The 27,431-nt window shown below is 41.6% G+C and overlaps 1 protein-coding gene across 1 annotated transcript; it reads right to left on the reverse strand.

Moving 5' to 3' along the window:
- Window positions 1–2,510: 2,510 nt before the first annotated feature.
- Window positions 2,511–27,418, reverse strand: arhgdia (Rho GDP dissociation inhibitor (GDI) alpha). The gene is made up of 6 exons (XM_079521462.1): window positions 27,196–27,418; window positions 12,556–12,758; window positions 9,929–10,015; window positions 8,816–8,892; window positions 8,528–8,591; window positions 2,511–5,043 (listed from the first exon to the last, which is right to left on the reverse strand). The coding sequence occupies exons 2-6, from the start codon at window positions 12,746–12,748 to the stop codon at window positions 4,844–4,846; spliced, it is 621 nt and encodes a 206-aa protein (XP_079377588.1). The 5' UTR covers window positions 12,749–12,758; window positions 27,196–27,418; the 3' UTR covers window positions 2,511–4,843.
- Window positions 27,419–27,431: the final 13 nt, after the last annotated feature.

A 27,431-nucleotide genomic window follows, 5' to 3' on the forward strand; every position in this document is an offset into this window, starting at 1 on the left:
TTACACACAACAGCTCTAAGGTATATTTATGACATAGTAAAATGTTGAAAATGGGTGGTTTTCCCCTTTAACTTCATGCTGGCACTCAGGAACACCAATGAATACACCATTTTCTTGTGATAACCACTAAAATTATTCCTTGTTTCTATTTCTCAAATACTATACTGGTGGGGTCATTTCGACCTAGTATTACTCCAGTGAAGTAAAAATACTTCAAAATTGTACTTAAGTACAGGACTTGAGTAAATGTACATACTTATTGTTACTTATGTGAGAAGTACTCACATTCTTTACTTAAGTATCAATACCAATACCACAATCTAGAAATACTCAGTTACAGTAATTAATAGTAATAGTCTGGTACATCAAAATAAGTACTCACAAGTTCAATGTGTACACACAATCTGTTAATAGATCTACAACCTCACAAGATGCAACTCACTGTGAGCTTGTAGATTAAGTGTTTATTTCAAAATCAATTTATTCAAATAATCTTTAGTTGAGTAAAGGTACAATATTTGCCTCTGACATGTAGTGGAGTAAAAGTACAAAATACTCCTCAAAATTGTAGTTACTAGCCCCCTGGGATCCAGACTGCTATGTTCAGAGTTTTATTTTTCTCAATTAGTTTTACTTTACGTATTGACATAAAAATATATCGAATATGTTCAATATAAAGTTAACTGCTGAATGATATAAGCATGACGTGAAAAGTTAAATCGACATTAGAAAAAGTGAGACAGAAAACAAAATAAATAAGCCTAAGAAAGAATTAAAGTTAAACTAACAGAACAAAAAAAAGAGACAGATAGGAAAGGGGTCAGGGTTGTAAGAATTTAAAGTTTATTCATGGACGCATCATGAACAGAGATTCTTATCTTTTCCAACATAAGGACAGACATACCTGAGCCACATGGAGATTGACAGAGCCTTGGAAGATTTCCATGAAGATAAAAATACAATGACATCTTGCCAAGAGGGATGTGAAAGTTATGTGTGATTGTGTAGAAATTCCTTGTGCAGCCACTTGAGACTCCAAATATGTATAAATCCCCCAAAAGATAGCAAAAATCTTCACTGCAGAATTCATGGGACTGAAATAAATCATATGACTCAGCTTTATGCCGCTATAAAAGTGCTACAAGGTAAAAGGTAAATAAGATTGCTTGGAAGATTCAAGTTGATTGTATGCAACATTATCTGCAAGAAAACTCAGGTTACATGTAGGGGAATTGATTGGTTTGTTTTTGTTTTATTTCCCTGAAAAAAGTTAATATTTTGGACATGCCCGACAGAACAAGCTGGCCACTAAGCTGGTGGTTTAAGCAAGTGTATGTAAAATAGATTAAAAGCTTAGTTAAACAGGTGCAAGAAAACATACAAGATAAATAAAGGCAAAAGAGAAATGTCTCAGCATGGGAACCTTGCAGATTTTAGATCAGATCAGAATATGTTTGCTTTTAGTGTGGCTTATTACATGGCATGTGAAAACAGTTTTAAGGTGTTCTGTGCCTATACGGATGTAAAGCTGATATTTTCAGTTTGAAATAGGACTTTAGTAGTTCATTATGTACTATTTCTCTTCCTAGAAATGTGGCCTAGTGGAGTCAAAAGTACATTTGTCTTTGAAATGTAGTGGAGTCACAGTAGAATGTCTGGGAAAATTACCCAAAATGGTAAATGGTGCATTTATATAGCACCTTTATCCAAGGCGCTTTACATAGATTGTGCACCCAAGTGATATTGATTGCATAACTCACTCACTCTAAGCAGGCACAATATGTTAGTATTCAAAATACTCAAGTAAAGTACAGATCCTCCAAAAAAAGCAACAAGCATTCAACACTGTACTGGTGCTGCCATAGATACGTCTAATGTCACCTGCCCTTTGAGGTCCAGCTAACATTAACCCCCTTCACCTTTATTGTTGAGACGGGAGGGTGCCAGGGTGGCATGTAGCCTATAACTTGGGAGATGGTGTTGGAACTATTGGAAATAACTATTGGTCCAAGGAGGTGGAAAGTCTGGTGAAGCGAGATTAGGTCCAAGGTGGCCTCTTAAAGCACTCCATGACCAGCAAGGTCAGTGCAGCTGGGTGGTAGTTGTTCAATCCGGCTGGGGTCAGGTCAAGGTCAGGGTCAAGGTCAGTGCAGCTGGGTGGTGGTTGTTCAATCCGGCTGGGGAGGCATTCTTGGGCAATTCATTCCAGTATACTTTACTGACATTTTAAGTACAATATATTTTTACTATTATTTGGGATAATATCAATCACAATTATCTTGGCCAGGATAAACGTTTGAAATGCTAGGTTATTAATCTCACAGGTGAAATGCAGTTTCAGCTTCAGTCAGCTGATGGCTGTGCAGGTCACAATGTGCTGTTAGGGGTGTGCCTTGCTCAGGGACACTTCAACACTTGGCAGGCAGGAAGGCAACCCAGTGACCTTCTCATTACCAGACACTCACTCTCTGGATTTATATTGGTGAATATAACAACAGCACACAAGTAGGCCCAGTCTTAACAATTTATTGTGGACAGGGTAAGCAGTAATCTCGGGTAGCGCAGAAAAGTAGCACACATCAAATCCAGCCCATACAGAAAATCAGTCCATGAAACAAGAGATAAAGCAATGGGATCCAGCCTTGCCCTGAGGTTATGGCGTGTATCAAAACTAACATGCTAGAATACATTTGTGTCATTTGAAACTCGAAGCATGCATTGCTCGTGCCTGATGCATTAAGCCTCAGTCTATCTATACACATTGTCAAAATGTAGATACATACTGTACTTTTAGGTTGTTTTACTTCATCCTGAGTGCCCCAACAAGACAGCAAAAGAGCTCTATAGAGAACAGCATGCCATTTTAAAAGGCTAGAGGCACAGTCAGGGTTGGTAATCCTGCCGTTGAGTAACCCGAGGTGAGCGGTTTAACAGACGCTTGTGTGAAATTCCTCGCTGCCCACCAGTGCAAAAACACATACACACCATTGCCACAAGCAAGCGAGGCCTTTTCTCTGGCTGATGGGAGTGTTAAAACTTGAAAACTGGCCAGAGGAGACACTTTGTGGTCCCAGCAAACATACCCGACAATAAAACTATGCAAAATAACATAATTTTAGAAAATGGTTCATTCAAGGAAACACTGGACATTTTATGGGGTCAGAAAACAAAAACAAGGCATCACAAGTAGCACCTGCACTTAAGCCCCCCCGACACTCCTGCGTTTGTCAAAGTCGGTTAGCAAGATGCCCTGGCAAATATATACTCTGAAGGCAAACGGGTCTACAGGTACTAGGTAGTCTACATGACGACTTTCATAAAAGGGTTCTCTTTATAAGGTCACATGACTGCTGACTGACTCAACACATTGGTAAGAGGAGGAACAGCATCACCTTCAGCAGGGAGCCGGAGGTGGGTGGGCTATATTACAGCGGTTCTCAACGTGGGCTCCAAGGACCCCCAGGGCTCCCCAGGCTAAGTATTGAACCAAACTGACCCTTACGGTGGACACTCAGTTATGCACTAAACTTTAGTGACTAAAGCATACCAAACTGGGGGTCCTTGAAAATAAAACGCAGAGCTATATAGCACCGCCTCACAGGCTGGAGGTAAATACGGCAACCCCTCCACCACACCTCCTCTGCAGTTTGCAGGGATGCTAAACCACTTGGTAGACCAGAGCTGCAGAACCAGGCACAAACACTCTGAGCGGCTTTTAAGTGGTCTTCTGTGGTGACTGCCAAGTGGTCCACATAGCTGCTGTGCATGTTTACGCCAATGTCTCCTCCCCCCACCACCCACCTCCCTCCCTTTACCAGTCTTTCCAAAAGGCAGATTGCGGTCCTTTACATTAATATAAAACACATCTGGAAAAAAATTACAAAATATATTCACCGTTGGGGTGGGGGAAGGCAGTCTCAATAACAGAAAAGGAGTGAGTAGGCTCATACAAAAAGGTACAGGAAGTGACGATGTTTAACCATACAGTATATACACACACAAACTGTAACCATTAAATTCATGACAGTGCACATTGTTTGCTTTCTCCATACAGTGAGTGTACACATTGGTCCAACGATTGGAGGGAGTTTTTCTTTTTTGCTGGAGAGGAATGATGATGGAAGTGACTGGAATGAGTGAAGCCTGACATTATACTTTGCTGCGTGCCGGTGGCGCACCTTCGGAAACGCTTTCGAAAAGCACGCAACAGACGATAATAAACAGGCGTGCGTGAGGAGTCCCGACTGGAAGAGTGAGGATGAGAATGGCCGGGGAGAGAGCAAAGACCTTGATTGATTTTAATCAACGAATAAACATCATCAAGAAACAAGACGCTGTGGAGGATGATGGCAGTCAGACAAAGTACACAGTAAAAATCCTCAGTGTTCAAATGATACACTGGTTAACTCTAGAGTCTACGAATGTTAACCAAATGGACCCGCCGTCAGGTTAGGAGGAAGGACACAAACACAGATACGCGTACACTGAAAGTTGGAAAGTCTTTACTGAAGAACTCACGAAGGATTTCTCCAAGAAACACGGTTAAAAAACACACAGGAAGCCGAGAGGCCTTATTAAGTAAAGGCAATCTCACCCAGCAATGTTGGTTTATCACAACCATTGGTCAGTGAGCAGGTCAGTTACCAAGATCTGTCAACTGACAACTTCTGCTGGTGAACGATGACTTATATAGAACATGGGTTGAAACAGCGTCACCATTTGGTTACATTTGCACACTCTGAGAGTTCCATTTTACTGTTTAAGAAAAGAAAGAGGGATTTGACGGTAGGAAGTGTAGGGTCGGCAGGGTGTTGGGGGTGGATATGTGGGCTGGTTCAAAGGATCAGTCCCATTCTTTCTTGATGGTGAGGTTCCAGTCCCAGGACAGGTGGTCGTGTTTGTCGTCGTCGGTGAACTTGGACTTCATGTTGTATGTGCCGCGGGCCAGCATGCCTTTGGGCGCCTCCTCCAGCGGGGTGAGGAACTCGTACTCCTGGTCCGGACGCGGCCCATAGCTGCCCACCATGTAGTCCGATTTGTCGACTATGCGGGAAGGAAGCGGAGGAGGCAGAGAGAGGAGAGAGAGCAACGGAGAGGTTAAGTCACGGTTTGAGTCAGGTCAGGTCGTGAGTTCAAATTGGACCCTTAACACATTTACTGCCAGCATCGTTTCAGTCTGTGTTCATTCCAGTATTTTCACTGAGGTTCATTATTCAAGGGGCAAAAATTACCCCGGTTTACCAACTCACCGCAGCGAAAAGTGGAGAGAAACAAGTTTGTCATCATTATGCTAACATGCTGTCTTCATCAGTATAGTATGTCAAACTCAAAGATGTAATAGTTAATTTCCAAAGTGATCAAATTATTTTTGCAATTAAATGGTCAGCTAGATAATGATTAAAAGGTGAGTATGTAAATACCAATGATATTTCAGGATATTGTTGTCTCCACCAGGCCGAAGGCATGGGGAGAGAGTATGTTTTGCACTCCGTCCGTGTGTGTGTGTGTGTGTCCCCGTGTGTGTGTCCTTCCGTCCGTTACCAGCTAATCTCCGGCACCGTTGGCCCGATCCATGCCAAACTTTGCACACACACTCCCTGGATGCCAACGATGAACCTCTGCCCCACATTTTCCAGAACGGCCTGTTATAGTGCCACCAGGAGGCCGACTTTTGTAAAACACATTTTTGGATATTACTCCTCCATATTTTGTCCAAAAATCCCGCAAATCGTTACACAGTATCTCTATAGTCATGTGATCAAGTCAGATCAGTCCGATATTGCATATTCCATCCTGATTGGCTAACAGTGACTTTAAAAATTTGCAGGATTGGCCCCATTTGAACAAAAAGCCTCAAATCATGAACGCAGCGTGCAATTTACGTGAAATCTTTCACAGACGTTCCTACTAGGCTGAGGAATATATCCCACCTTTTCACATTGGCCTGTTATAGCGCCACCAACAGGTGGATTTTTGCAAAACACATTTTTGGAACAAAATGCCTCAAATCATCCAATTGCCATCCAAGTCGTAAGAAGAAATTGTACCCTTTTCACATTGGCCTATTATAGCGCCACCAGGAGGCCACAACCTGACCTGCCCTGGTGGAGACCTGTGCCCCGAGGGGCACTTTTTCTAGTTTACTAATGAATTACATAGTTTCTGTACTTTGGTGTTTAAACTTTAGCATTCCTACTCCATCTAGTGTAAAGTTCTCCGGTTAGCGTAAAGAGCGATCTCAAACTGAATCAATACCAGTAAGACGCCTGAGGGCGAGAAGCGACCTCGCCCTAAAGGGCGACATCGCGTGCACGCATCCACCTCGTTAACATCAGACTGCTGGGCGAGCGCTGGCTCTTTGACATGGGAGGTCAGATCAACATGGAATTCTGTACTGGCCATATATAGTGTGTCTTGAGTGTACAGGGTTTGATGGTCAGATCAACATATGGAATGTCAGAGCAGGTCAGCTCCATATATGGAGATCTAAGGGTGGTAGCGGGGACATTCTCGAGTGTACAGGGTTTGATGAGGACCGGGCCTTAATTTTCGGGCCTGTTGAGAACTCGCCTGTTTTCGCCGGCTGCCGGGCACGGCTGCACTAATAACTTTGGGGCAGGCCCGTCTAGAGTTTGAATGGACCGGTAACAGTCAAAAAGGGAGACATCGAAGAGGAAGGATGGATGGGGAAGGATCAACATATGGAAGGTCAGACTCGGAACAGGTTCTGACATATATCCAATTATCCATATATGGAGATCTAAGGGTTTGAGGTCAGATGTAGAGTTGCTGGACCATATTGATGACAACTACAGGGCAGCGCTCTGTGGATTTGTCTATATGGTCTACTTGCCAGCCTCGACATTTCTAACATAAAAAACTTTAGGGTACTCAAAATGTCCGGGTTCACTATATGGCCTGGCAAGTAGACTAATTGCGACAGCAGGTCGCATTTACTATGACATCAGGGATCTCCATCCCTGATGATGTCACGAGACCTGGGCACCATATATGGGGGCTTTCCCATGTATGGGGATTTTGAGTGATACACTGACGCCTGACGGACAGAAATGTCCGATTTCATAGTAAATGCGACCTGTGGTAAAACTATGCCTAAACCTAACCTCAGTAAAACTATGCCTAAACCTAACCTCTGTAAAACTATGCCTAAACCATAACGCGTCGGTGCCACTGGGAGGACGTAGTGCCTGCATTATACATACTCCTCCTGTGCAACAACCCCTGCTGATATGCGCTGCCACAACCGTTGGAGATGATAGAGCACAACGATCGGCCTCCCTGCCTGGTTTCCCTCCAACAAACATAGAATAGAATGCATTTAACCCTCGTTGATGCAGACTTTTAAATGATGACTTCACAGATATTAACCTGGTTCATATCGTTTCATTGAGGAAAAGCACCACCAGATTGTTTTTTTCCCCCCCCACCGTCTTTGAGAGAGCTCTCGAGACACAGGATGCACATGTTATGTTGTGTCAGATTTTGCATGTCCTCATACACAGTAGAATGATAGCATTCAGGTTAAATATTGGTAAGTTGCCCTTTAAGACAGACAAAAAAAAAGGAGGCCAGCTGACATGTGATAAATATTTAGGCTGAACTAGTAACTGGACATCAACTGCTTGTTGAGGTAGAGCCAAAGTAAACAAGTCTCCCCACAAACCAAAACACATGGGATTCACACAGCGAGTGCACTGAAGACAAACAAAACACCATGTCGTTTTGCCGATAAAACAGTCTTCACTCTCACTTTTTTTGTTGCATAATTATTTTGCAAAAAAATGTATATATATATATCGTCTTTTTGATGTTCTTACCTTTATTGGTAATAACACAAGAGTCGGGGAGTGACATGCAGCAGTACTACTTGTACACCAGTAGGTGTCATACCAGACACTCAATGGAAGTGTAGGGAGATCACCTCCAGGCTCCAACCACTTCAGATGTACTAGTTATAATGGACATGACATACAAACTCTACCATACAGACTGTTCCATTTAGACCCGAGGCCCATTCTAAAAGTGTCTTAAGGCTCATTCATAGTCTGGATTTTCGGTGGTGAGGTGACCACCGCTCCGGTGTTGAGGTGACCACCGGCGCTGAAATAACGTTGAGCGGTGGTGAATAAAAACAGAGAGAAGGGCTGGGGCGATGGTTTGCTCTTCACCGCAGCTTGTGACGTCATGTTGTAGTTCGGTGGTCACCTCACCACCGAAAATCCAGACTATGAATAACGCTTTAGGCCTCACTCACACCTCTTAAGACACACGTAAGACACACTTGTGTCCTGTGTGTTCTGTGTGTCATGGCCGCCTCAATGCATTTCCAATGGGAGTCACATGGTTGCAATAAATTGATATTTATTTGGCCGCGGACGACCCATGCCAAATTAATTTGTTCCAGAGGCCCCCCGAAGCAAAGAAGGACATAGGGACATAGCTGTTGCACCACTCAAAAAAACAAAAACGCTGGACAGAAAGAATGCATGGAAGATAAGGTCCTTACGTTTCATTCCTTTCCTGAAGGTCTGCTGCACATATTTCAGGCCCGACACGATGTCTCTGTTGACCTGTAGGAGAAACAAAAGGCCAGCTGTGATGTCACATCCTGTTCTGAAATAGTCTAATGCCAGCCCGGTTGGAACAAGCACATACAGTGTAAAAATAAATAAGGTAAAAATAAACATTTGCTGTGTATTTGCTTGTTCAAATGTATCCGTTTGAAACTTTGAGATAGTACCCAAAATGTAAGACACTAAGAATTTTGTGTAGCATGCACATGCAAGCACCTCACCTTGAAGCTGATTTTGATCCTGTACTCCACTCCTTCCTTCAACACAAATGACTGCTTCTTGTAAGACTCCAGGTTGCCTGACAGAGCAGAGCAAAAGAGGGAAGAAATTAGACCATGTAATGTATTTACACACTCGGCCTCTGCAGTACTCACATATCACACATACCATAATTCACTGGCAAGCAAAAAACAAACAAATTCTGAATTGGGGGTCTGCAGACCCCACTTTGGGAACCGTGGGCATACAGTATACATCAGCTGAAACATTACAATACATTTCAATTACATTTTGTTTGAATAAAAATAGCACGTTTCCCAAAACACACACAACAATATAGCATAAACGGAGTATTAGCCTGGATGGATGATGTTGCAATTGGGGCAGGTCCAGCTATTATTCAGTCATATCTTGTGTGAAGACTGAACAAGAAGATTGAAGGTACAGCTTCACCAAAGTTGGAACAGTTTTAAAAGGGATGGGGTATTACCAGATCTGTCCACCAGGTGGCAGAGTCTCTTATCTGGCCTAGTAGTTTGCATGGCAGCCTCATCAACCAAGTCTCCATAACCCACTTAAAGTCATCATTGTCAGTACTAATTGGCCTGTTAATGAATAACTCCTGCTATGTTTGGAGGAAAACAATTATTGCTGATAATTTCCATTCCTTTAGTATGCCTGCTTGCACAGGAAAAATAAATACCCCCTCCCCCTTCCTTGCATTCACTCCCGTGTGTTCGCATGGAAAATATTACGGGAGCCAAATTATCTTTACACCAAAAACAACCCCTTATTCTACAGCCATGAGATGCTCAAGAGTGGAGGCTTAGGGAGAGCTAGAGAGTATGTGCAATTGTGCATGCATAAAGTGAGTGGCAAATAGAGTGTCAACGTGAGTTTAATGCAATCAGAATAGCCAACATATAAATGTATAAATATGTTAAAATGATCGTGATGCTACATTAACTACTTTTGCCGTTTTAATTGCAGTGGAGTAAAAAAAATACTTGCCTCAGATTATAAAATAAATACTCAAGTAAACGTACCCCAAAGTTTACTTGAGCTCTGTGGACTTGAGTAAATGTATTTAGTTTACATCATTGACTACTACTCACCCTCTAGGTCGAGGGTCAGGGGACCTGGTGCCGTCTCACACATCAGGGTCAGTCGTGTCACCTTGACATTAGGAGCGGTGGGGTCCACTACACAGGAACAAACAAAAGGGTCAAATCTGTATGAATTCATGTCAGCTTATGAAAGAAATCGGTGTAAAACCCATTAAGACCTGAAGCCTTCTAAAATCAGCAGTTTCAAAAATGTTCAAAGTTAGCTTGTATATCTGCTATTTTTGAGGGGCTATGTCCAGCTTTGAGGGTTTGTGTAAGCACAAACATTGTGTTAACACAAACATTGAATGCCATTGAATGCCCAGATGTGAGTGTTTGTGTAAACAAACATTGAAGACAAAAGTGAGGACACAAATTGTGATTGGCCAGAATGAGAAGATGTATGTGTATAAGAGGCAGCGCCCCTCACTTCACACAGGTGTAATTTATTTGAATATCCAATGCAAAAAAAAAAAGAATCTAAAAAGACAGATGCTTTCCCTGTTTTAATGTGTGTAGTTCCTCCTTGACCTTCTTCCTCTCAAAGTTATTTATTAATCAGACTGTGGCACAATTAACTAAGCTGGTTCCCTGATTCTAACTTGAACACACGCTGTGTTGTTCTGCTGCAACACTTTCACTCCTAATAAAAAAACATGCGTGCGTCGCGCGTGAAACAAAACACATTCCTTCGTTTAATGTTGAACAGGCTGCCTGCTTGGGTGGGTGACCAATCCAGTCTTAATCTGGTCCGTTAAAAAAAGAAAGAGTCAAATATTCAGGTCACTGTGTATGGTTGGAGTGCAAAGGCCCCTTGGGGTACCGTACAGCAGTCTCTGTTCCTTCCCTGCTCTGAACAAGGTGAAATTCCAATACGTTATGAGCATCTATCTGCATACATATCGTCTGTCGGGTGGAAACGTCAAACGTCCAAAGCTTTTCAGGATTCAAATTCCAAAGTTCGAAAAGCTCGAAACGCTGCAAGCTTTTTGTGTGACACTGTGGTGTGATCGAGGCAGTAGGGTGTTAATTTACGAAAAAACACTTAGAATGTGGCGATGGGAGGATTTCTGCCCAACAGCAGTGCTATAATTGTGTCTGCGGGGCCGTGGGCTCACAGCATCAAGTCAACAGATCTATCCTGGAAATCATCAATCTGCCACAGCTCTGAGAGGAACCCTGACGATGGCATGACCAGTTTTTTTGCCACAGACTAGCCTGTCACAATTATTATATAACATGAACATGTACTAACAGGCCATTGGTATTGGTAGGCATTGGTTACTAAGCCTAAATTAATGCTGTAGTTTGTCTATTTTTGGCATAGGTTTGGTGTAGAGTAGAGGGAAAAGGAGCAGACCAAGTACAGATTGAAGCTGAAAGGTCAAGTTTACCATGTATTGATGGTTTAAGTGGTTAAATCTCCACATGCTAAAAAAACATGAATTTACACAAAACGTATAGTGCTGTCAAAGAAGTCTATGAAAAAAGTGCAACACATTTTATACAATATGTAGTGAGGGTCCCTGCTTAATCCATCTCAGTCTCAGCAAGGGGGTCCTGGGGCTGAAAAACATTGAAGACCGCTGTAGTCCGACAGGCCCCCGCCTGCCGGACTACAGGGGTCTTCAATGTTTTTATGGGATGGAAAATTTGGTATATAGTCTTTTTTATTGGCCTAAAATATTGTCTATATACATACATCATGAATCCACTTGCTGACCGGCTGTCACTATTGGACAATTTCTTTTATAGGGGTTTCTTGTGACCCTACCATTAACATCCTATGGCAGGCAAAAATGTAAAAAAATTCAAACTTTCCTTTTGCTTTAAGTAGCATGTGACATGTCAAACTAGGGTGTTCATGATTCTGAATCCATTCAAAGCATTAGTTTTGCACAAAATGCACTCCTTGGGCTAAATTCAGCCATAGATGTCATGACAACTGTGATGAGGTCAGCACATTTTGGGCACATTTGAGTGTTTTTTGTGCAAAACTAATGCTTGGAATGGATTCAGAATCATGAAAACCCCCTAGTTTGACATGTCACATGCTACTTAAAGCAAAAGGAAAGTTTGACATTTTTGCCTGCCATAGGATGTTAATTTTAGGGTCACAAAGAAAACCCTATAAAAAAAATTCACACAGTCGGTCAGCAAGTGGATTCATGAATGTATGTATATAGACAATATTTTAGGCCAATAAAAAAAAGACTATATAGCAAATTTCCCACTTTAAACAAAAGAAGCCCTAAGGCTGCCGGACTACTGCCCTACTTGATCATACTACAGCGTCACACAAAAGTAGCAAATCTGTAAGCTCAAAATGCAGGGCAAAGCCACCCGTTTTGAGCTCGTCGATCTTCTACTTTTGCCATTCTTGAATTTGAATCCTGAAAAGTAACAGTTTAGGTCATGCAAGGTTTCTACCCCACAGACGATAAGAAGAATGTTGGTGTTTTGTACATGCAGAGTCTGCAGACTCTACAACTACAACTCAACATCACAAGTTTCCACTCATAAAGTTTCACTTTCACTTCATCAGGCATTAGAGAGATTTCATGGCCGTCTGAAGTTGTTTGCACTTAGCAGCATGGACTGGCCCACGGCTATGCCATAAAAATGAATGCACACACCTTTACAGACGTCTACTTTGCCCAGCAGGGCTTCCTTGTACTTCTGGAGGCTTTCGTCTTCTTTGTCCAACTCCTGGATCTCCTGTAAGCTCTTCTGGGCTGGCGGTTTGTAGTTGATCCCGCTATCGGCATCGTCATTGGCTGCTGCGATGGCCGCCAGCTGCTCTGGTGTGGGATCCGGCTCATCAGCCATGGTCTAGACTCTAGAAGAGCAGAATAAGGAGGAGGAGAGGGACAGAGGGAGTGGATAAATGGAGAGAAAATGAGAAAGTGATCAATTGTAGTTGTTGGTCGGTGATCCGCGCAGAAAGATCACTTTGCATTATGGTGACTAGTGAGCTTTAATGAAACCATTATGGTGACTAGTGAGCTTTAATGAAACCATTATGGTGACTAGTGAGCTTTAATGAAACCATTATGGTGACTAGGGAGCTTTAATGAAACCATTATGGTGACTAGTGAGCTTTAATGAAACCATTATGGTGACTAGTGAGCTTTAATTAAATCCGTTCTCCACATGTTGTGTGTCAGCGATGCCTCTGCAGCATGATTATATGCAGATTTACTTCTTTGTCCAGAGGGTGACCTCTGTGAACTTTGACCCAGGGCAGGGCTCTGGCTGTCAATACCTCTGTGTACACAAACACCATGATCCAGACCAGGGCATGTGATAAGCCTGGCTGGCACATGAAGTCTAGGGCTATATGAGGCCATGGCTAAAATAGAGAGAGCTAGACATACAGAGAGATGGTCAGTCAGACAGAGAGCTAGTCAGACAGACAGAAGAGAGGACAGCCATGGCATGCTGTGAACTGTAGAGGTAAACCACAGCTGGAGAGCGAGATCAAAACAGATTCATTATCTGAGAAGTGCTCCTTCAGCATTGCCTGTCATTTCTCCTTGGCCACCGGCCGCTCCATCCTCGGCTTGCGGGCCAACAGGAAGCCACAGCGGTGCTAATGTGGCTGTCGGCGCCCGGCTGCAGTCCATTAGCAGTCACTAGCGATTAGTACAGAGGGACGCTTGATGCTGAGCAGGGACAGCAGCATTAATTAACCCATTAGGATCTGAGGTCGATTCTACAAATGTCTTCTAATTCCTTACAGTTTTCTGAAAAATTTATGTTGCTAAATCAGTGGTGCTCAAACTTTTTCATGTCAAGGACCACCATAATTATATGCATGTGGCCATGGACCCCATCTCTAAATATTTTGGGACCCCCAGAAGCAGCAAATAATAATTAAAAAAATGACACACACACACACACACACACACACACCACACACGATTTTTCAAAGATAGCAGATCTACAAGCTCGTAGCACGGCACAAAGTGGTGCGCTATGAGCTTGTATCCGATGATATAAAGTAGACCTTTAAGAGCAGTAACCATTACTTAAAAGAGTGTGCACTCTAGCTGTGCCCATCAAGGTCACAAACAAGCAGAGAGTTCTATATAGCATGTGGTAAACAAGAGACACCTCAGAGCTCTCCAGAACAGTGCTGGCCTGCGCTTCGAGGGGCACCCCTACCAACGGACTGATATGGAGCGAATATAGACAAATTCGCAATATAACAGGTCGTATCATGCTTTTGTTCATGTTCAAGTGCTGTTCATATTCATATCATGAAGGGACGTCACCTGGTCCCATTTTGTAGTCATTAAATATGCCATTTCTTAAGGTTCCATTGGTTTTCTGTCTACAGCCTTTTTATTGGACTTTAGATAATTAGACAACAGGTAATGACGCGACATCTCTGCTATTTTTTTTAATAGCCAAAAGACAGATGCTTTCCCAGTCTTAATGGGATAAGCCCTATCAAATCAGTCAGTATTGATGGAATGGTTTACAAAGCTGTGGATCTCGCATGGTGCTCGCTGTGTAAAACACAGGCTATTATAAATAACATCTGGTCTACAAGGGTACGGGTACTACGGGCCAAGTAAATATAAAATGTTTATCAATGATGGCAAAAGAAAGTGCTTTCATTTGACTCAGTGGTGGTCTCACCATGACAAGCATTTGTAATTGAAGGCATTACATTTAGTTTGACTGGGTTTCACAGATACATGTTGTGAAAATAGCCGAACTACAAGCTCAATTACCTAGTTATCAGCTATTTTCGCAATGTTTGCCTCTTTCTTAAATATTTGGTCTTCTAAGGTATATTAAGGTCTTATAATTGCAACTTTAGCAATATGTTCATATGCTGCCAACAGAGACTTCAATCTCAATCATTCTCAATGATTGAGATCTCAATCATTTAGTCTACAAATGCTCATTCTCTGGCTAAACGCCTGTCAATAGTACTATGAATCCACTTCCTCAACCTTCCTTAGCCCAGGGGTTCTCAACCCGTGGGTCGCGACCCCTCGGGGGGTCGCCAAATTATTTTGGGGGGTCCCCAAAATATTTTCAAAAAAAGAAAAAAAATATTAAAAAAAAAAAAAAAAATTCATGCTTGTAGATCTGCTATTTTTCAATAGCTAAATTATAACAATGCTTAAAACATCAAAAGGGGTTCCCGCCCAAAATGGTTTAAGGTTATTGTAGCAGTCAATTTATATTGGGGGTCGGGAGGGGGCGGGGCGGGGGTCCCGAGACATTGCCAAAGCATTTCCGGGGGTCCCCGGCCAAAAACGTTGAGAACCCCTGCCTAATGCCACATGTTCATATGAGCTCATCATTCATCACATGGTCCAGCTCTGTCCTCCTGTCTTAGCTTCCCCAGAGCAGCTAAAACAATGACCACGCCAGGACAATGTAAGAATGTCCAGGACGTGGTCAAAAGGAAGCTGCCTACCCAACAATGAAACAGGAAGTCCATGGTATCAAACATGGACAAGTTACAACTAATAGAAGCACATACGAGTCTAGTACACTATGCCCGCCATATGAATTGTGCTACAATGTATGTATGTACCGTAAATGAACTGGACAATGGATCCCAGATATCAAATGACCAGGGAACAGTACTTTATCCTTTATACTCTACATGTTGACCCAGTACTCATGGAGTTTTTCTGTGCCCAGGGTCTAAGGACAGTCAATATCAGTTTCTCTCTTTGGGTCATTAAAGGCCTTCGAGTTTTTAAAGATTTGTCATATATCCTCACATTTATCAATTAATTTCATCACATTATCCCTAGTGTGACTATGTCATGTCACTGTAGGTGAAACATTTCACATTTCTAGAAAGATTAATTGCTTCACACAACACGTCACAGTGCCACATGTGTCATTGTCATGATAGTGATTGTAGATCAGCTATATTTTGAGTAGATTTATAAAATAGAGCTTAAGTTATAAGTACCAGTTATATACTGTGGAACCTAGTAAGTAAATCGGTTTCCTAAATGATATATGCCACCATATTACTGAATAGAAAAAAACTTGGATCCACTGACTCCTACAGTAAATAGACTACTAGAGAGACTAGTTAATAACTGATGATAAACTTAAACGGTATGGGAGGCTTCAGATAGTGTACAGTACACAAATGCTACTACAGTCCCACAAGAAAACCAGCTTGCTATCAGCCATCCTAGCAACAGCTCCAGTAAATCACACCAGTGCAAACACACTGGAGTGCATCCAATTGCTTTCAGCCCTGCAGGTGAGGTGCCAGGCCTGTGGACTTATATATAAACTCCACTCGCCACCAGCGGCCTCACTGTCCACGGTTCCACGCCTCTTCTGCTTTGCATTGTGATCTGAAATAAAACAGCTGGACGTTGTCCAAGCAGGAACAGAGCGGAGAACAAGCTTATTTTTTTCCTTTTCCGAAACGGGGCCTCCGTGTGTTCTCATAAAAGCAGAAATTCCTGTTCCGGCAGCAGTACGCTGTTTTGGCAACTCAGCTGCGTGTGCGAACGCAACGCATGCCACTCTCAGAGAATGAGGCTCCATGTCAGAGAGACAAGGGTGCATGGGAGGGTGAGCCGATAAGGCTATCCTATCTTTCTCCCGGCCTCCATCTAGGGTACTACCACTCTACCACTCTCTCCCCGTCCGTCCTTGGGGTAACAGGCCTACTCCCATCCTAAAGTATGTGGAATGGCCAGCCACATTTCAAGCCTTCACTGAGGGCGTGGAGTCAAGGAGTGGTGTGGTGACATAAATCAGAGGGCGGGAGATGACACATAGATAGTACCAATGAATGCCCATGGAGCCAAAATACTGACCGACATCAACAAGATAACCACAAGCTTGGCAGAAGAGGAATATTCTGCACGATACTGATCCAAAACAAACTGCCAATAATCACATTAGAGCCTTTAAGGAAGAAAATAGTGAGAAATAGGCTATGACCTGGCCAAGAATGTCACCTGACTGGAATCCAAGTATCCAACGGAACACCTTTCTGAGCGGTGCCTAACCACTCCAATGACTGGCAAACAGCTGCAATACCAAGTGGCTATAGATGAACTTAGCCCAACTTTTATGATGTACGATGATAAGAGCGCGCCCCTCACTTCACACAGGTGTGATTGTTAATATAGTAAATCAGGGGTGGGCAACTTTGACGATGGAGAGGGCCACTATATTTCCACACTAACTCCAGAGGGCCACATTGCATATTACTGTCGTAGCAAAAATAGCCGATCTTGAGCTTGTAGATCGGCTATTTTTGCTATTTGTATTGAAATCCTGAATTATTTTTTGCGATGTTTTAATTGGAATCCTGAAAAGTATATTTTTGAATGCCTTTAAAATGTCTTTAATTACATTTTAATACTACTACTAAAGCTACTAATTTAGACTGAAGTAATTAAATCCTTTGAAATTTAAGTGGTTATTGCACAGGTTGTACTCGTTTCTGCCATGTACTGTATACAAATTAGCATTCAAACAACCTATAAAAACCTGAACGCAGTCGCTGAATCACCCCGACTAATGCTAAATTAATTATGTCACTACAAGTCTGCGACACGCAAGCTTGTAGATCTGCTATTTTTGGCGCACAAACAGCAAATAAATGAGAATACGAGTCTAAGGTCACATTCTCACCCAATACTTCGGTAGACTCGAATGCGAATGGGCGGAGAATTTGGATTCTTGCATATTTAATTTGCTGCGGTTTGCCTTCACACTGGCTGTGTCAGGCGCAGCAAGGAAACGTAGCAGGGAATTGTATCAATGTGTTCAGAAAGCCGATGTTAAAAAATATACTTTGAGTAATAGTTAGGACTTTTCACATAAAGTGAGGGCAACGGATGCAGTGTGTCGTCGGGGACTGTGTGTGTGTGTGTGTGTGTGCGCGCCCGCGTGCTAGGCTGCTAGCCACTGTTCTTTTGGGCACATGAACGAGGCACAGTTCGGTCTCCTTATTTGACCACGTCACATGATAACGGGACATCTTTGCACTGCGTAAAATTAATATCCCTTCTCCGTCTCCAACTGTGTTTATCTCCTTATCCGCCACATGATAGTTTGCTTCATTTCCTTTATTTGCTACGGATTGCATTCCCACCTGCACCGAATCGAAATCAAGTGCGATTGGAAGCGAAGCGAAACCCCCGTTTTTGGGCGGAGTAGAATGCGGTGCTTTGCTGTGCATTAGGATTCGAATGAGCCTTCACACCTGCCAAACGAAGTGAACTTTCGGACAATGCGCAGCAGGATTCGTTTTAATCACAGTAAAGCTTTCTGGTGTGAATGTCACCTAATACAGTGATCCCAAAGCTTTCAAGGATGCCAAACTATGAGCGGATCCATCATGTAGCACTAGCCACCGACGCTGCAGCTCTGGCTGTAGTCCAGATTTGGGGCCTAATTGTATAATCTGACAGCTGCCACAAAGCTATTCCAGGGAGCACCGTCACCTGTCACACAGCGACAGTGGAAAGCTTATATACTACACAGTGTGATAGGGCTGATAAGCAGGAACAACATTACATAGTCTGATATGCAACAACAAACCTAATAGACTGTCAAAATCATAAAGTCTGTAGGCTTACAAAGGAGCTTCGTCATGAGAACCTCAATCAGAATTTCCACATCACCACCATACAGGTACTGGTTTAAATGTTGACCTTGATGGCCAGTTTTACACACCACCACAATGGACCGAATCAAGTGTTCAACGGGGACAATAAAATACATGTTTAAATGTGGGTTTAACACAAACACAGCAATAACGGCAGCAGATATTTGAGCAAATACATGTTCACAAACACAGCAGATCCCAGACAACAGGACCTCACATTCAGAGCAAGACAATAGACTATAGCCTGCCCTACGCAAATAACTGTGGGACCTGCTCGCCGTTGTGCATGATGACATCATGCTTGCTGTTGCTAATGTGTACTACTTCAGCACGTGTCCCTTTCAATTGTCACATGACCGTCATCATGTATTGAGTAACAAGGTTACAATTAGCCAACCTTTAGTGTGGCCATAGGGCTAGGATCTGTTCTACAGCCAAGTCAACACCTAGACAGTCAAGCAAAGAATGAATGAGGCGTATTCAGTCGCTTAACCAAGCATGGACATCGCCGATAGGTCAATAAAACAGATTAGTTTGAACAATATGGACATTACGGACTCAGTGGCAAAATACATTCCTCCTTAGGGGTCAGGCAGCTCAAACAAACAAACTTGCTGCATGCTAGGCTGACAGAGCCATGCATAGGCCTAGCCATTGTTCAGCTGCACCACTTCCAGGAGGAAGACCCAGCGGGTCATCATCCTCACAATGATTTAAAAATAAAAACACCTCCTGTTGAACCTCTCAACCTCATGGCTCTCCCCGTTAACGCTCAATGCTGCATCCGGTTAGAGCCGTCATGACATTTTAGATGACAATGAATTGTCATACAAATAATTGTGATTATAGCAATAACTTAAATCCATTTGTCTTTAAGCTTTTGTAAACAAATCAAAACAAGCCAAATTCTTTAATTTTATACTTTCAAAAATGTCCCACAACAAAAATAGCAGATCTACAAGCTTACAATGTGTCACAGAGGTTTTGTGAGCTTGCAGACATACGATTTTGGAAAATGACATTTGAATGTTCTTCACCCCTAAATGCCCAACAGAGCGACACCAGCTTTAAAGTGTTTTGGGGTTTTTTTTATGAGCCAGGACAGCAATTATTGATTATAATTGCAATTAGCTCAAATAATTGTGGTCAGCTGATTATGTAATAATTGTGACAGGCCTACCTCCGGTGAGCATTGAGGGTGAGATAATCTGCTCCATGACTCAAGAGCTCACCATTAAAAAACACAAGGGGTTTTGGAGGAGCTGAGACGGGAAATTAGGCGACTTGTTTCTTAGCAACACTACAAGAAAAGTACAGAGGTCGGGATTACAGGATGGTGGTGGTATTGGGGCTGTTTAGAAGTGTCAGTGGTCACAAATCAAGGATTCCCCAGATGAAACCTCTTAAGCCTGATTTACTGTATATTTAGTCATGTGATGGCGCCAAAAACAGCACAAGCTCCCAAGATGCCCAAGTGAGCTTGTGGATTGGCCGTTTTTGGTGTCCTCTCCCGTTTCTGTGCAGGAAGCTGAAGGGATCAATGACAGAGTTCAGTGTGCCCCTCCAAGACAGAGATGAATGATGACAATTCTTAGTAAACAGTATACAGTGAGTGGTCTTGTCTACACTAGCACAGGGACTTTTCAGGATATTGTGTAAAGGAAATATTACATTTGGAAAACCCTTTACACCAATTTACGGCCACAACTAAAATCGATTATTTTCTTGCTGATTATTCGATTGCAAATCGATGGAAAACATTAGATTCTTTCATACTCAATTTAAGAGATTAGTCTAATTGACGATGTAAAACTTTGAGATAGACGTACAACTTTGAGATCTGATATTATTTTAGCTACTGTACTTTTTGAAGGCTTTCACCTATGACATGCCCAAAATAGGAATACCAGGTTGAAAGTTCCCATTTTCTCCCAAATTGATTATTTCATTCAAATTGATTAGTATTTAGTTAAAATTATTAAACCAATTAGTTGAATTAATTGTTGCACCCCTGTGCAGATGTAGACAACGTTGTCTGAAATCTAAACTTGCATGAGACTTGTTCAAAACCCTGCATTGAGTTGGCAGTCATTGGTCCCTACACAGTGCCAACAGTCTCTTGGCATTAGCACTGTGCTGCAGATGTCTCTCTCACACACAGGCGCACAGTGTCTTTCATCCTCCCCGTCAGTCAGGCTCTCGTGAGAATGCCTAAAGCCCGGCCTAAACCTTTGCAGTTCTTCCCATTTGTCTGCACTGGAGTCATCCTTTGGGTCGTTATAATGTGTGGATTTATGCTATACACCGTGAGCGCATTGGTACCGGTCTTTAATTTATGTTATCTTAGGCCGAGTCTCAACAGTGTAGTCTGCAGTGGCAGGCCGGAAGCCGTTCAGTCAGGCTGCGATTTCGTTCAAGAGGTGCTTCCTTTTCCTGGTGAGACACTGGTGACTCACATCCTATAGACTAGTGTTTAACCTCACATACATTGTAATGGTGCAGCAAAGGGTTTTTCACTCCAAAGAGGTGCACTTGATCTGCGAGGACAGACGTGCATGATTTTACACTTGATTAGGTGTGTTCTGGGGATGTTGTGGTTCTATAAATGGAAAGAGAAAATGCTGGGTCAATAGCAATTAGCAATGTCAAAGGGCAGGTTCCTGGTTACTGTCGTACTGCACAAAGATAAAGAGCCTTGCATCAGAAGCTGGTGCAATATAGCCTGGTACTACTCCCTCTTAAGAGGGAGGTAATACTCCCTCTTGAAAATGAAATGTTTTCAAGAGTTAACCAGACTAGGTGCAATTATACAGGGCACTCCATTATCGAGGAAGAGAGACAGTGTTTTCTGATTTGGATGTTGTTGAAAGTGAATTTGACTTTTTGTTGTAATTGTACACATGGGTTAAGAGTAAGTGCCTCTTTTTGAGAGAAACACAAATAATTGAAAACAGTTATTTTGGATAAAAAGACAGTGGCATTTAGTCCACACGTTTAACTTTATAGGTAAATGGTGAGAATCATTTTATAACGTTTTTCAAAATATGTTGTATTTGTTAAGGTCTTTAAAGCAGCTTTTAAAAACATTTAGCTTAATGAAAACACTGATAAACTGGGATATTAATAGTCTCTTTAATGTTTTCAGAAGCAAAAAAAAGAAATGTTCTGATGAGGGCATTCTGATCACTGCAGCATTGAGACAAGAGACCAGTACAGTGTACAGTTTAGAAATCTCACAGGAGATCCAACTGGTTACTCTCTGAGGCTCAGGATAGATTGGTATAATACTTCCGTCGGCCAGTCATGGTGGCAGTTATATTACTGGGGAAGCAACCTTTATCATTCTGACTTCTGCATAGACTTCATATTTGGGTATGCCTGACAAAGAACTCCATATATGGGCATAAAAGGGACAGACATAATATCTGGGTGGGGCATGCATTTCCAACTTGCATTGTTCCAAGTAGGCCAGTGCCCAACAGGCACCGCTGTAGAGCCTCCAACGGGCACCGCTCTAGTTATCATAAAGCATAAACAAACTGCTCCACAACAATGTTGGTGTAACTGCGAGAGAAATATAGATTTTGGGCTATATAATCTTGCCTTACCCCTAAACTTATTTTTTACTATTTTGAAAAACCCTTTAAAATACTTAAAATATTAATAATTAAATATAATTTAAAAAAAATACAAAATGCTAATGCAAATAAGTTTAGGGATAAAGGGTAAGGGGTGGCGCAAGATTTATACAAAGTAAATAAATAACACCAGGAAGTAGGTATTGAATAGGCGAGCAACTGTGGTAGCTCAAAGGTCAGAGCTTCTAACTTCTGCTCTACCAGAGACTCAAAGAAATGGGCAATCAACATATATATATATATATTAGAAATGGGGCTGGGCAATCAACATATATATATATATAACGGCACAAAATAATTATATAAAAAGTTTTATAATTGACTAAAACGATTGGTCTGATTAACGACAACACTGCATTGTAATATACTTTAGTGAAAATAGCCAAACTACAAGATCACAACTTAAGGTGTTCTGCTATATATATATATATATATTCGAGGCAAAAGTCTGAAATAATCCACAATATTGATTTGAATATCGCCCAGCCCTACTCAGAAACATGCTTCCATTCAGTCTGTCTGACTCCCCCAGCAACAGCCTCTGTAGAGGTACAGGAAGAACTGAACAATGCAGGACAAAAATATAGCATTACAATGGCTGGATAAATGCATATCCTATATAATAATACAATGATGATGAAACCATTATAAAAGGTGTAAACAAATCAGCTATATTTAGCCTGTGTAGGTATCGGAATATTAACAGGCCAGTGTGTGTGTGTAATGAAGACCTCTGGTCCATAGCGTTAGAAGGACTTCTCCTTAACGCTATGGGGCTGCACGCTTCACAGCCTCTCGTCTTCTGTAAAAATAAAAAGTACACTTCGCTACTCACCAAAACAAAGAGGGTTTTATGGAGCTGAAAGCCTACTTTCCTTAGTGGGAACACCCTGAGCCCCCTACCGCACGTCTACAATACACTTTTTGGCCAAAATGTAAAATAATCCACCCGACGGGGACACTCTTCCTGGTTGAGTGATGTTTTAATGCAACGGCGCCTCCCACGTTGCAGAGCCGAATAACCAATGAGCACGCAGATTTAAGTAACTCAAGGTGTAATGCGGACCTCTGACCTGTCGGGCAGTAGCGAGGTGGCGCTGTGATGGCGCGGCCGAAGATTTACAAAGTGGAGTCTCCACCCAGTGGCATATTTTACATTTTGGCCAAAAAGTATATTTTAGCTGTGAGGTGGGGGGCACAGAGTGTTCCCACTAACTTAAGAAAAGTAGGCTTTCAACTCCACAAAAGCGTCTTTGTTTTGGTGAGTACAGAGTAGCGAAAGTGTACTTTTATTTTTTACTGAAGACGAGAGCCTGTATAGCGTGCGCAGAGGCTCGAAAGTCCCATATCATTATGGAGAAACCATCATGGACCCACGCTGGGCAAGACCTACACCGTAGGTCATTGTGCATTGCTGGAATTTGACAGAAGTAGAGGGATTTTGATGGAAGTACTGCTCAAGGAAATGACGTTGACGATTTACAAATCTGTTTACAGATGTGTTGTGATTGGTCGAAAAATATCTTATCCGGGGTAAATGTACATCTGACGGATGTTCCGGAACAACACTTCCGGCTATGCAATCTCTGCCTTATATTGTGAGCACTGGCTTTTCTCTTCACAGATGATATGAGTAAGGCTGGGACCGAGGCTCATGAAGACCAGAATGTAAGCTTTTTTCCCACTATATTTTTTAATGGAGGGAACTGGCAGATTGACTGATGTGCTGGCTATGGACCACAGTGTAATAGAAATATCTCCTCCAGCTGCTCGCTATGCTATTTAATGTTATCTATATATTTATTTATTTCATGTTGCTGAAATGTTGAGTCGAAACCCAAATAATTGTAAAAGTCCCTTTGTACCGTCTTGTATAAGGAGTTGTAACAATAAAATATCTCGTACAAAGGCATGCTACGTATATTCCCCTGTGGACCACTGATGTGCCACTTCATGACAGGTGAACAAAAAACTAAAAGGAAAAACACTATGGTTGGCTTTCATAGAATAGAAATGATTCCTCTGGCATTTTTTCTCCCAGAAGCAGAGGGGTGAGCTTTTGTCTTCATTAAGAGCTTAAATGCCTAGGTGCCTTGGTGGCTCATCTGGTAAGAGTGCATAGCATTAAGGCTAGTCATTGTACAGCCTTGTTGTTCCTCATCTTTCTGTTCAGCCATTTCCTGATCTCTCCACTTTCGCTGTCGAATAAACTAAAGGCTGGAAAATGTCCCCAAAATAACTTTAAAATAATAAATAAATAAAAGTCGCAACGCCTCATGGGCATATGAGGTTCCCAGCACTGTCCATGAATGATTAGACTAAATAGCTGTATGAATATTCCACAAGAGTCCTTCCTTATCTTCCCACGGCATCTTGAACACAAGTGTTGATTGCACCAGATCTAGACTAGTCCTCATCTGATCAAAGAAAATAGTCACGACACTTATATTGTATTATTGTCATAGCAATTTAACAATATAATCTTTTCTGTGTGCTGTGGTTTTTGACTTTTGCACTTTATATGCCATCAGTAGCTTTTTGTAGCATTAATTGTAAGTGATACAGATGTGAGGGAAATGACCCTCTTCTTGGTTACATATGAATTTAAGTACAATGCGGAAATGCAGCACTGGTTTGCGGTCAATCAAATTGTGCAATTACAAATGGGGTCAGATTAGCGACATCTGGTTTGTATGCTGGGGTTTCACAGCCATCGTTCTTTAGCTGTCAAATGCAAAGATCATGAGAGAAAAAAAAGCACAGCCTTCACTTTTGTATTTACTACTTTAAATATCATTATAGGCAACGTTTTTAATGTTTGTAAGTAGAAAATAGGGCTTAAGTGGTTATGGAACCACTTGATATACTACTGTGAGTCTATGTCATTCATCACACAACGGAAGGAAAGGGAGGCTAAGTGTAGAGCGGGCTTGTGTAAACTGTTGTGCAATAGTTTATAATATATTGTAACATTAACTTAAGGTCAGTGTAGTGGAGGGTATACCAAGGTATGGTATATGTATATAATAAATATAAAAATCACAGCCGTGTGAACTGAGTGGTGCAACTACACATTTGTTATAGTTACTGTACAGTGACGTCACATACTAACCATAGCAACCATGCTCGTTTTTTTGGTACGAACAAACACGGGTACACGTGTACACGGGTACAAAGCCAGTTGTTCAAAAATACATAATATACGTATATGTATTATTATATTTATTTATATTTAAATTATATTTCAGTGTTGTCACAACTCACAAATAAATATAATTTCTAGTTGTGCATGCTCCTCCTCTCAACAACAAAAAATCACACCCGTGTGAAGTGAGGGGCACTGATATATTAAAGTCTAAGTCATGTTGATTAGGTGATGTAATGGTGATGTAAAACAAACGGTGCAAACAAACATTAAATGCCATTAACAATAAAGAGACAATATGACGTAATGAGGGACAATATGACGTTAAGTTTCCCTTCATTGTCAATGGCGTTTTTAAAACAAACATTGAAATAAAAACAAACATTAAACCATATAGGCCCCTCAAAAATGGGAAAAAATAAGAAAACAACCTGAACTTTTCTCGCAGCACAGCCATTTGGAAATATGTTGAGGCGAATGGAAACAAGTAAAGACAAAGGGTTCCAGTAAGCAGTGACAACCAAATAACATAGCACACTTGTAGCACCGGCACCACATTGAGTACATTGATACTTTTTAGTCTTCTTAAAAAAAAATATATATATATATATATACACACACATCTGTATTTGGATGTTTGTTTGTTAATTTCCACTATTGGAATTAATAGTCATCATACATCAAGACATATTGGCGCGCGCGCACACACACACACACACACACACACAGTCTACAAGTTGTTTTTGGTATATTGCAAAAGGCACAGCACATGAAATGTGTGGATAATCCAATCAATCGCGATATGCACAGCGTATAAAGTAATGGTAGTCACATAAACAGTGCCTGAACTCTAGGTTGGTCATTCGGTACGATAAATTCCTTCAAAAAAGAAAGAACCCTCTGTCCCTTCAGTGTGGGACTTATGAGCAAACGTTAGCCGCAGCAGAAGTCTTTGAACTTTGCAAACACTAGTATCATGACCTGCCAACATGAAAATTTTAAAAGCATTAGGAGTATGTGTCACCGTTTGTGCGATTGTTACACAGGTCACTAATGAGATTTATTTTTAGATAGATTATATGCTCATTTCTCCAGAGAAAGTTGCAGTCACAAGCATTTTCAACAGTGCCTGAACGAGTCTTTTATTTCAAGAGTAAATGATTGATTAGATTTGGCAGACTGGGTGTGGAGCCATCATCTAGAAATCCAACATTCAAACTACTCCACCGTTGGATGGAACGCATGGAAAAGCTATGTCAGTTCCAGGAAGTGTGAGAGAAAATGTGATAGCCGCCATGATAAACTCTAGTCATAAATGTTCTGAATAAACCAAACTTCTCAAATAACTTGGTTAATAATCATCGTCCCCTATCAACTATCAATGTGTTTGTAATTGGTTTAAATAAATACTTGAGCAATACCCCTTGGGCCAAGGCTCAATTGATGTTCCATGCACTATGCAGGCTGAAGGATCATATCTCACAGATCAAACCCAGGTAATAGCTCACGTTGGCTGCTGTTCAACTGCTATCCAACTTCGCAGAAAATACTATGATAAAATGAATGATGGTGATAAAAAAGTTACAGAGTAACAGATTACTATGTAACGGAAATGAAAGTATTTCTAGAGCAACATGCGACAACAGTTGAGGAAACTATATATCTATGGAGGAAACCATCGGAGTTGGAAGTTCCTCGTTGGGTGTCAATTTGTGTGGCACCTCACAAACACTGTCTTATTATTTATGACCACATATGTACTTATAATGGCCATCCAAACTGCCTAGGTGCAACTCAACTCCTAAAACCTTCAAACATAAAGTCATAGTTTTGAAGAGTGTGGTTAAACGATGATGTCGGCTCTTACCGTTCTGCTGTAGTATGCTGCTGGAATACGCGCCTCTGAAATGTTCTGAATGGCGATGTGAATGAATGTGAGGAGCCCCAAGCTGCTGTGTCAAGTCTCACATAATTAGTACAACCATTTCCGGTGGATTACTTTCACAGTAAAAGCACACATAGCTTGCAACCTAGATATATAATATAATGTATTTTAAAGAAAACGTTAATATGAATTAAATTTCCACATCGAGACAGATTTAA

The sequence above is a fragment of the Electrona antarctica genome (genome assembly GCF_951216825.1).
Source record: "Electrona antarctica genome assembly, chromosome: 14".
In the NCBI taxonomy this organism is placed as follows: domain Eukaryota; kingdom Metazoa; phylum Chordata; class Actinopteri; order Myctophiformes; family Myctophidae; genus Electrona; species Electrona antarctica.

Bases quoted from the DNA above. Each gene is read 5' to 3' on its own strand.
- arhgdia (XM_079521462.1), bottom strand. From the start codon at position 12,748: ATGGCTGATGAGCCGGATCCCACACCAGAGCAGCTGGCGGCCATCGCA. The intron at 10,016-12,555 runs GTGTGTGCATTC...GTTCCTGTGTAG, and splicing joins CAAAGTAGACGTCTGTAAAG to TGGACCCCACCGCTCCTAAT. The intron at 5,044-8,527 runs GTAAGGACCTTA...CTTCCCGCATAG, and splicing joins CTTCAGGAAAGGAATGAAAC to TCGACAAATCGGACTACATG.